Source organism: Aplysia californica, unplaced genomic scaffold (assembly GCF_000002075.1).
Source record: "Aplysia californica isolate F4 #8 unplaced genomic scaffold, AplCal3.0 scaffold00190, whole genome shotgun sequence".
NCBI lineage: Eukaryota > Metazoa > Mollusca > Gastropoda > Aplysiida > Aplysiidae > Aplysia > Aplysia californica.
In genome coordinates this window covers 890,150-901,588 of record NW_004797460.1, presented here as the reverse complement: position 1 = coordinate 901,588, position 11,439 = coordinate 890,150, and the positions used below count along the sequence as shown (strand labels likewise).

The 11,439-nt window shown below is 40.6% G+C and overlaps 1 protein-coding gene across 1 annotated transcript in view; it reads right to left on the bottom strand.

Annotated features, from left to right (window-relative positions):
* Nucleotides 1-5,694: 5,694 nt before the first annotated feature.
* The window catches only part of LOC106011803, a gene marked incomplete in the record, with an annotated part of 20,535 nt that continues 14,790 nt past the window's right edge, over nucleotides 5,695-11,439 (bottom strand). The window contains 2 exon segments of the mRNA XM_035969861.1: nucleotides 5,695-6,125; nucleotides 7,640-7,796. Coding sequence (XP_035825754.1) covers nucleotides 5,811-6,125; nucleotides 7,640-7,796 — 472 coding nt within the window.

Sequence of the window (11,439 nt, the reverse complement as noted above, 5' to 3'; positions counted from 1 at the left end):
TATTATTAATATCCATTAGAATTCTTAGGGACTACGATTTGAAAGCAGTGCTATGATTCCATTGACAAACCCTCTCCTAAAGTAAGAAAATCTATACTATAATAATATTCGAGAGTGAAAATAGGACAATCTATACCATGATAAAAGTAGGCAAATCTATGGCATATTGAAAATAGGCAAATATGTACCATGATAAAAGAAGGCAAATCCATACCATGATGAAAATAGGCCAATCTATACCATGATGATCCTTTTCCCAAACGTGGCAGGTTTTCGATTACGAACGGTCGTAAAGCGCACGGATCATAATGTAGGCTCCGTGGAGCACAGGTGTGTATATAAATGCAAGTAGTATGGTATTATTATTACTTTCCGTGCATCTCAATTTATGTGTAGTCAACCCCCATGAGGCCAGAATGTTACAAAAAGGAAGAGGACAATGAGGAAAAAAATCATTGGCAAAGAAAAAAGCAACAGCCGGTGCACGGGTAGTGGGTAATTCTTGCAAAGAAATAGATCCCTTTCGTTTATCATTAGTTACAGTGTATGCATAGACTTGATCTTCGAAGAAGAGGAGTTGGCTATATCATCAGGGCTATCTCGTCGGTTCTGGCGGTCCTGTTATAGCCAGGGATCATTGCACAACTATATAATATGTGCACATTCGTGTTTCATTAATTAATCGTTACCTCAGACTTACAAAGTTGTAGGCCTACTTGTATCTGCTCAGTAGGCCTACCTAGTTCTGAGAAATTTGGCGTAAACTATTTTGTGTCTCACAATATGTCAAGATTTTTCGAATGGCATTCTTTGCATATATCTTGACATCGACTTCGAGCAATCTTACGATTTTAATAGAGCAGACAGAACCATTTGCTTTTGACCTATTAGTAACTCAAAACGGCCAAAATGTCAGATAGAAGGTTGTGATTCTGAGGTAGCGTAATGTTTGATAGTTTGAAATGTGCCTCAGCATTGCCTTTGATCTGCTGCTGTTGCGTTACGTCCTTAAAGAGTTAAAGAATAAGATTTACACCATGGAAATCTCAAAGGCCCTCCTGCGCATTGAGAACTAGAATTAACTCACTATCCTAAAATTACGAAGTTCTATCTGCTTTTCTACTATAAAATTTTCTCCTCTCGGACCCTTCTCAAAGAATTGCAGGCAAAAGAAACTGTGGTGCAAACTATGCAGAAAGAATAATCACTCTAATAACACGTGCAGATTTCAGAGGAAGAACACAACAGACACAGTTAATGAGGCTGCGGATGCACGACGCACAGATGACCAAGAACATACATTCGCATTCAAAGTGAAAACGAACATTGACGAGAAAATTAAATTCAAAGCGGACTTGTTGGTTGATTGTGGGGCTACTGCCCATATTTTGAATGATGTGTTAAAGTTTTGTTCATTTGATAAGACATTCAGATCTGAAAAACACTCCATAGAGCTAGCAAATGGAGAGAGAGAGTGAATGTTGCTGTGAAAGGAGGAAATGCGAGTATGAAATTTAAAGATTCTGATGGTAACTCTGTAGATGTTACTCTGAAAAATGCTCTGTATGTACCAACTTTTCCTCAGAATATTTTTTTCGGTTCAGGCCGCTACTGACGAGGGGGCAAGTGTTTCATTCCACTCAGATACAGCAGAACTTCTAGTCAAAGATGGTGTTGTAAGCTTTCCAATTGAAAAGCGGGGAAAATTATATTATCTCAATACAAACAGTTCAGATGATACTGTTGACAAGATGAATTATACTCAGGATATTATGGGTTGGCATGAAACACTTGGTCACTGCAATTTTGATGATGTTTTGAGGCTTGAAAGTGTTGTTGACGGCATGAAGATAAGTGGGAAGGCAAAGAAGAAGGAATGTGAGGTGTGTGTGAAGGGAAAAATGACGAATGAGAGAAGTAAGAATCCACGTGAACGTGCCACTTCTCCTTTGGAGTTGGTGCACACTGATCTTACAGGTCCAATTACTCCTACTCCTACTTCCCATGAAGGCTTTAAATATGCAATTGCATTTACAGATGATTTTTCAGGTGCCATGTTTGTGTACTTTTTGAAAAGTAAAAGTGAGACTATGGAGGCTACAGAAAGGTTTCTAGCAGATTCAGCCCCTTATGGGAAGGTAAAGACAATAGGATCAGATAATAGGACGGAATTCACTTCAGGAGAGTTTAAGGCACTCCTAAGGAAAAATCAGATTAAGCAGGAAATGTCAGCTCCTTACTCGCCCCATCAAAATGGGACAGCTGAAAGGCAGTGGCGTACCATTTTTGAAATGGGGAGATGTATGCTCCTTGAAAGTGAGCTGCCAAAAGCGTTGTGGCCATATGCAGTGCACACAGCAGTGTACAATCGAAACAGATGTTTCAATGCTAGGGTGAAACAAACACCAGTACAAGCACTGACAGGGCGCAGACCAAATATTTCGAACATGCGAGTCTTTGGCTGCGACTGTTATGTGTACTCTCAGCAGAAGAAAAAACTAGACGAGAGATGCAAAAAGGGAGTTTTTGTTGGATATGATAGGTGCAGTCCAGCATACTTGCTATATTTTTCTGATACTGTGAAAGTGATAAGATGTAGAGTGGTACACTTTGTCCCAAAGAAAGCTTTTGATTGTGTTGAAAGGGAAACTCAGACCATTGATTTTTCAGATGATGATGTTTTTGTAAAACGTCCTATTCCTATTGTTGAAAATGTTCCTGAAGAGAGGTCAGAATGTAAACAACCAGAAAATATACCATCCTTTGTTGAACAAAATGGGAGATATCCCAGAAGAGAGAGAAAACCTCCTTCGTATCTGTCTGACTATGATACAGAATTTGATGAAGATAATGTCATGTTGAATGTTGATTTTTGCTACAAATTTTCTTCTTTTCTTCAAACATTTAAAGAAGCCACTGATTCATCTGAATCAGAGTTTTGGAAAGAAGCAATGAATGAAGAATTCAACTACCTGAAAGAAAATGGCACTTACACTCTGACCACTCTCCCTGGGGGTAGACAAGCAGTGGGGGGAAAATGGGTGTATACAGTCAAAGAAAGTGCAAATGGTTCCAAGTCCTACAAGGCTCGATATGTGGCAAAGGGATATAGCCAAAGAGAAGGACTAGATTATCATGAAACCTTTGCACCTACTGCAAATTTGACTTCAGTGCGTGTTCTCATGCAGATCGCTGCACAGTATGATTTAACTTTGCATCAGATTGATGTGAAGACAGCATACTTAAACGTTCCCATAGATTGTGAAATCTATGTGGAACAGCCAGAAGGCTTTGAAGTAAAAAATGAAAGTGGGCAGAAAATGGTGTACAAATTGAACAAATCTTTGTATGGGTTGAAACAGTCTGGCAGGAATTGGAACCAAATGTTGCACAAGTTTTTAGAACAGAATGACTTTGTAGAGTCTCCTTCTGAAAACTGTGTTTATACCAAACATGGTGAGAAAGGTATGGTTATGATCCTTGTTTGGGTGGATGATTTGATTATTGGTTCAAATAATGACAGTCTTTTATGTGCAACAAAGCAGTTGTTCAAAGATAGATTTAAGATGAAGGACATGGGAAAACTGTCATACTCTCTGGGCATTAACTTTGAACAAGGACATGGCTTTGTTAAGATGAACCAAAATGTGTACACTGAGAGGTTGCTTGAAAGATTTGAGATGTCTGACTGTAAAGCTAGAGGTGCTCCATGTGAACAGAACCTAGAATGGAATGAAAGTGAACCTGTTGATTCCCGTAGGTATCGAGAGATTGTTGGAAGTCTAATTCACCTGATGTTGTGTACTCGACCTGATATTTCTTGGGTTGTTACCAGACTTTCTCAATTCTTGTCGAACCCCCTCCAGTGTCACTGGATAGCACTGAAACACGTGTTGAGGTATCTGAAGGGAACTGCACACTATGAGATGTGCTTCAGAAAGAGTAAAAAAGGCCTGAGGCTCATTGGGTATAGTGACTCTGATTGGGCATCCAGTGTTGAAGATAGACGCAGTACATCAGGTTACTGTTTTGGTTTGACACAAGAAGGTCCTCTGAATTCATGGAAATCAAGGAAACAGCCAGTCGTGGCTCTGTCATCCTGCGAGGCTGAATATATTGCTCTCACAGCCGCAGTGCAGGGGGTTTTGTATCTCAGTCAGTTTCTTTATGATATTGGAATTAGTGTTAGAGATAATTTGCCTGTGGTCTTTGAGGACAACCAGGGCGCAATTGCCCTAGCCAACAACCCTGTGAACCATCGAAGATCAAAACACATTGATGTTCGGTACCATTTTATACGTTCCGAACTGAACAAGAAGAGATTTGAACCCGAATACTGTCCCACTGGTGAAATGTCAGCAGATTTGATGACGAAGCCTGCTACCAAATTTAAGCTGAACAAGTTCAGAGATATCATTTTTGGAAAGTACATTGTAACGGGACCAGGTGTTGTAAACGGTGATGTGAAAACAAAAGTGCTGAAATTGAAATTAATGCATTAATGTGGTTACATTGAAGGCTGCTGTATTTGAGTACTACTTACACTGTATTCAAATTTCTTTCACACTATTTTGTGTACCGGTATCGTAAACATTACTTTTCTTAAAATATGCTTAGTAGACAATGCTTAGTACATTGATCTACGTTTACTACATTTTTCAATATTTATGGTTGATGAAGGAGTGAATGAATCGTTTTCGATCAAGTGGGGGTGTTGAACTTGTGACCTTACGGTCATTCATGTTATTGTTACGTTTCGGTAATTAGCTGTGGATTGTTTTGTACATTCCAATAAAGCAGGGGAGATTACTCTCACTACTTCCCCTTCCCAACCGATCAGCTGTTTGGCCGTTGTCTGCTAAATTTTGTTCCCTCATCATGGCAAGTCAAATCAGATCTAGTTCCCATTCAACATCGACAAATCTTAATATTAATCGTACCTGTATTCTCCAAACTCTTTTCTTTTTTTACGCCCACATCAACACAATATTCTATTGTCTATTTGTGGTGGCCGAATTTTGCTATTCAAAAGGCTTTTTCATGGCTGCATCGATCGACATGCGGTTTTCGCCAAAAGATTCTTTAAAATATTCCCCAGATCATGAGGCCCTTCGTTTTTTCAGTTTTGAGACAGTTTTGCTGCAAAAAGCTCAATTTCTTTATTTCGCCGATCGCTTTTGTAGGCCGATGCTTCTGCCTCTGGTAATTTAGAAAATCCGCCAGGTTTGCTTATTTCAAGTCGTACTTCCGTTCAATACTATCGCGCACTGTCGCGCAATACTGAGCACTATTTTAAGTGTGCGACCCGTATAGATCTAGCCTCATGTTTTCTTTTTTTACTTGGTGCTAAATTCGACTGTGATCCTTTCGTTTGATGCCCATCATCGCTTTTTCTGGACTTTTTTGTTTAATTCTTTTTCTTGCTACTGGGATCAATCAACACGCTTCTGTCTCAATCCGTTCATCGAACGGGGACCAAGCTCGTACATCATATAGGGGGCGGGTTTCCGACCCTGCCTGTCAGGGCCTACCCGGGCTGTGAGGGATACAACATCCCAGCAGAAAGACCGAGATACTTGATGAACATTTTCTCCCTACTCGGGAATCGAAGTCGGGTTTCCGGCATGCGACAGTCAAGCGCCAAACTGCTTTACCTCAGTCAGACGCTAGTCTTCAAACTCACGAGTCAGAATATTTGAATGATTTTCTGCTGTTTATATGCTTTTACCTTCAATGCGCACCAGTTGACACATCCATAAACGCACAGACGAACAAACACACACACACACACATGAGCATGCTTGCATCTATCACACACTCGACCAACCACTGTTTCTAAGTCTTTGAATAAGATTCAGCAGAACTTGCGCTTTGATGTCATTGATCCTCTTTCCATAGTGTACACCATCATAACTTATTATATCCGTGGTCAAGGGAAATGTATCCAAGACAGGGATGTTATAACCTTTCAAAACCTTATGCATTTTCTTATTGAAAGCGATGACTGAATCTTTCTGCTGCTTTGTGAACGTCGGCGTTTTGAGCGGGCCTGGGGAGTGCGGGGTGGCCCATATGATCTTAGGCCATTGGTTCTTTCCAACAATCTTCACCATTGGCTTCACGACCTGAGGACGACAAAAAAAGAGAACGTCAGGTTGATCTACATTTTACTTCTCCTACCCTGAACATTTCTGTTGTAGACTCGTACGTAATAAAAACAGGTATGATCTATACTGTCTCATTGAGAGACATAAAACACGTACAAATAATGATATTGCAGAAACGGTTGTCAAGGTGTTCGCGCCTTACTATCCGACATCGGTGGTGTAGCTGTTGGGCTCTTCACCATAGCACGCAGGAGACCCGAATTCGATTCCCGTTTGCGGAAAATATTGTTATCGAGTGTCTATAGGTCTTTCTGCTGGGACATTATATCAAAGTAAGCCAGGGATAAATGGCCGGCAGGGCAGAAGCCCGCTTACTGAATAAATAATGTAAATTGTGTCAAAGGGGGGGGGGGGCTAAAAAAACACCTATAATAACGAAATCGTCCTTTTTGACTATTAAAAAAGGTCATTTTGAAGTGGAGCACTTAGTTCTCCGCCAGTTCCTTACAACTATTGGCCTCAAATATTGACCAACGTGCAACAGATGTAATCCCCCCCAAACTAACCATAAAACAAACTCAAAACAAAATCCAACTTTAAAAAGAAATCGAACGAAAACAAAAATCCCGAAGAGATTAAAAAACAAAATTTCATCAGCACAACACCGTAGCTGTCTTTTTGAGATGGGACTTTTTGTTAACTACGTTCTTCTATTGCCTGCTCCCACGTTCTGTAGTGCGCCCACAGGAGGTAAAAATGTATTTAATGAATACCTCAGCGCAATTCCCACTTCTGTTTATTAAACGGCGTCTGTGGTGCAGCGGTTAGGCGCTTCACTGTCGAATAGAAAATCCAAGTTCAACTAGCATGTGAGGAGAATTTTCATAGAACTTCTCAGTCTTTCTGTAGTGGTGTAGTATTATTTTCATCCCTGGCTGACCCTGAAAGGCTTCGTTGAAGGCTGCCTCCTAAATTATCTAAATGGTGTCAATAGGACGAAAAAATTGCTACGTTCCGTTTGCTTACTTTTCACATTGAAGGTCTCTTTGTATTTTCCTGTCTTTCGTTCGTTTAAGATGTCTCAGCCTTTTAAGTTTGCTTTGAACGAACTGCTGTGAAAATACTTCACCTTCTAACCAAAACCCCCAGTATTGGCAAGCTTGTTTTTGCCATGCTGTTTCTAAAATCTTCCGCGGCAATCTCACACATGAAAAAATTGCTGAGCTTTTGGTTTACATGCGCAATTTGTCTATATTACATTCTGTGGGTTCTCCTTGTCAAAAAGTGGATGGGACCACAGGACAACATGTCGAAACGCAATTCATTTTAAATGCAAACTGTTAAGGATGTTTTACTTATTTATACTAAAGACGCGCTCGCACGCGCGCGCGCGCACACACACACACACACACACACACACACACACACACACACACACACACACACACACACACACATGCACACACACGCACGCGTGCGCACATACACACGTACAAAATCGTACACACATGAACGCAAACACTCGTGCTTACCCTTTCATGTACAAATTCGAAATTCAGGTCCTCGTGCAAACCCAGACCAATGTAAAGAATGGAGTACTGTTTTCCAACAAGCCCCGTTATAGTTCTGTTGATTTCTTCTTCTCCTGGTTTTGTCAATTTGTGATGGTTATGAAATCTCAAATTCACCTGGAATACGACATAAAATTCATTTTATTAGGGTTTCTTTTTCCACATCGATGGGAACTGGACGTGGACATTGCAACCCCAGAAAGTAATGCAGAGACATACTGTATTCGGTTTATTTAGATTAGTGGATGTCTCTTATCAAAATATCATAACTGGTACAAGTCTGTTCTCATGACATATGATTCTCAGGTCTCATAAATGAAGAAAATATCAATAACCGCATAACATAAAAAGCTGGTGATTGCAGATTCAGAAAATGACTTTCATTATTGTTTCTAAAACCTGTTGTGTCGGAGAGAGGACGTGAAGGGTTATTCGGGGCGTAGTGCGAGCAAAGACCGTGTATACCAAGATGTTTCAATTGCCCTATCTCGAGTCCGCGTGAGACTTGAGCGCTTCCTTGTGCTGGCGCGTGACGGTCTGTGAGTTGAACGCGTGCAATTTTGTCTGGGAGCAGGGAGAGAGAGAGAGAGAGAGAGAGAGAGAGAGAGAGAGAGGGGGGGGGTGGGCGGAGGGGGGAAAGGGAGAGAGAGCGAGAGAGAGAGAAGGGAGGGAGAAAGAGAGAATGAAAGGGAGAGGGAGAGGGAGAGAGAGAGAGAGAAGAGGGGGGAGGCAGGGAGAGAGAGAAGGGGGGGGGGCAAGCTCTCTCTCTGTCTCTCTCTCGCTCTCTCTCTCTCTTTCTCTAACTCTCTTCTCTCTCTCTCTCTCTCTCTCTCTCTCTCTCTCTCTCTCTCCCTCCCTCTCGCTCTCTCCCTGTCTCTCCCCTGCCCGAGAGAGAGAGAGAGAGAGAGAGAGAGAGAGAGAGAGGGAGGGAGAGAGAGAGAGGGGGAGGGAGAGAGAGAGAGAGAGAGAGAGGGAGAGAGAGAGAGAGAGAGAGGGGGGTTATTATTGTTAGAATTATTGTTTCTTGTCATTTTCTATCTGATCGATTTCCTGGCTGACCCGATGCTATACAGTCATCATTGTACACATATGACCGTAGTCCCATATTCCAAATCCCACCAGATGTTTCCCATCTCTCTCTCCTCTTGTTTCCCATGTACCGCATCCAATTTTCCATATTCCCATATCCCAACTTTAAATCTAAAAGCGCGCTTCGTTTTATTTCCTCTCATAGGGTGGAACGCACAAAGCAGGCCAAAATATTGAATAATCTTTGTACATCACTGCCGCCAATGTCCAGATCAGATGTGCTGTTCAAGCACAAGTTTCCAACTGCTTGATTTAATATACATTTTTATTCGGACTCAAGGGTTGGTCTCCATGAGATTTCTTTGATGTATCCTCTTCGGAAGCGAGTTTATTTTTACTTTCCCACACTTACAATTCACACAGCACGACTACAGGGATCCATAATATTATGATGTCAATTTGGTCAGAGAATTGCAGTCAGAATCAAACTTTCATGTAAGAAATGTAACAATCTGACAAGACTACAAAAACGCTCTCTCTCGACAGAGGTAATGTGACTCTCTTTACACAGCACCAGTTCTCGTATTTCAAGGACTCAGATGATGGGGAAACAACTATGTAGTTGTTGTTTGACATCATTAAAAAGAGACAAGGACCGTTTGAATATGCAAGACATTGTTATAAAAGATCGCAACATCAAGTCCTCCGTCTCCAAAGATAGAAAATTAAGTTATAAGTGTAGAATTCTGTGGATCTAAGTTATGTTGCTTTGAGCCAATGTTTACACGAGAAAGCATCTATCCAAAAAAACACTAGCGTGCATGCAGTTTTTGAAGAATTATCCAAGCAAAGAATTTAGAATGACGTCGTGCAATTACATTTTCAAGAAAAATAGAAAGAGAAAGAAGAGAGAAGGAGGGAGAGAGAGGGGGCGGGGAGAGGGAGAGAGAGAGAGGGATAGAGAAAGAGAGAGAGAGAGAGAGAGAGAGAGAGAGAGAGAGAGAGAGAGATTTTATAAGGGCTTTAGAATAAGAGCAGAGTCGGTATACATTTTCTTTTTACAGAAGTATTTGCTCGTAGGAGGATGTATTTGCTTTTCCTAGGCAAATTATTGATTCGCATTCAACTCAAAATGCACAAAAGAATACATTAAACCCTTACGCGGATTTACGAGCTAATAAAAGCAACAATAAAAAGCTTGCACAGACCATGGAAATAAGGTCAACAGACACTAGACACACATAACAGGAAATCGCAGGCTCCTCAAAACACCAGGAAGTCAGTGAACAAGGCAGTTAACACTGTAACGATGCAACTTGACCTTAGAACAAGAACCTTACTTTGCTGCACGCATGAGCTGAGGTAGACCTACGCAGAAAATATAAATTTTATTTTGAATACCGTGACTTAAACTGAGGATGCTCAATAAATAGATTTTTAATAGAAATCAACACCATCTTGAAAGCTGGTAACAGCGAATCCATTTAGACGCTTTAGACTCTTGGTATATAATATATAGCATGTACCCCCTGAGGCAAAGTTTGGAGGCTCTCTAGAGAGCTGTGGGTGTGAGAATCTATAAAGCTTAATAAATTATGAATTTTTATGCATGGGAAAGAGAGATTGGAGCTGCAGAGCATTGGGCAATGACATTCTTGTTTGGTATTGAATGCACGGCTTTTTAAAAATAGATATTATCATCAGGATAATATCTTATCATAATGGCGCTAAGCCGGTTTGTGGGGTCAGTAAAAACTTTTTACACAGGTGCCCATAAAACCTACAAAAAAATTAATGATTCAGACAAGAATTGTAAGAACGGGTTACGTGGTCATATGTGTCAGGACGTGGTGGAATCAGGCGCTTGTCAATTGTTGGGCATGTAGAGTTATTGGTATCATCTTAAAGCTTGTTCACTGGTCTTTATTTGGATGAAAAAAAACATCCATCTATCTTAAATACAAGGTGAGATATTTGCGAAAGAATGTGGTGGGGGTCAACTGTTTTCAGGGGTAACATTAGTGAGAAAACGGCCGCCAAAGATTAATTACTTCCTAAGCTTGAGAGTCCGTGGTAACTGAAAATGTACATTTTTGTGCCTTTAATCAAAGCTTTTCAGAAACATCCAAACAGAAATGAGTCCTCAATTAATGGTCATGGAAGGTGTTTAGCCAAAAAACAAAAATTGATAAAAATTCACAAACTAGCGGGAAAATGCCAGTTTCTTCACTTTGATTATTTTGACGAGAGCCTGATTCCACCACGCCGCCTCACATATTTTCAAAGTTCGGAAACTACCTTTTGGTTTTTCAGGTTTGATGGTTTTCCCTGTTAATCGAAGCTCTCAGATGTTTTCGCTCTGTCCTCAGCCATTTCATATTTTACTAGGGGCTACTTCCGTTTCATTTTGCTTTCTTCGTGCGTGTGAGTAGTTCGCAAGAACAGAAGTACGGATAAAATAATAATACTCCTATTATCTATCTCTATATGTCTGTTATACATTTGGTATCTTGGAAACACGTCGTGTGTCACTTTTCTCTCAAGATTTATTGCTCCATTCCAGTAGAGTGTAAATATAGTAGGCCACTAACTTTCAGTTGATGTTAATGCACTGATCATTCCTTTCATCGAAAGGGGACCCAGCTAGTATTTAAAAACAGAATGCCTTTTGATATCCAGAACCAAAAAAAAACCAACAAAACAAACAACAACAACAGCAACAACAACAACAA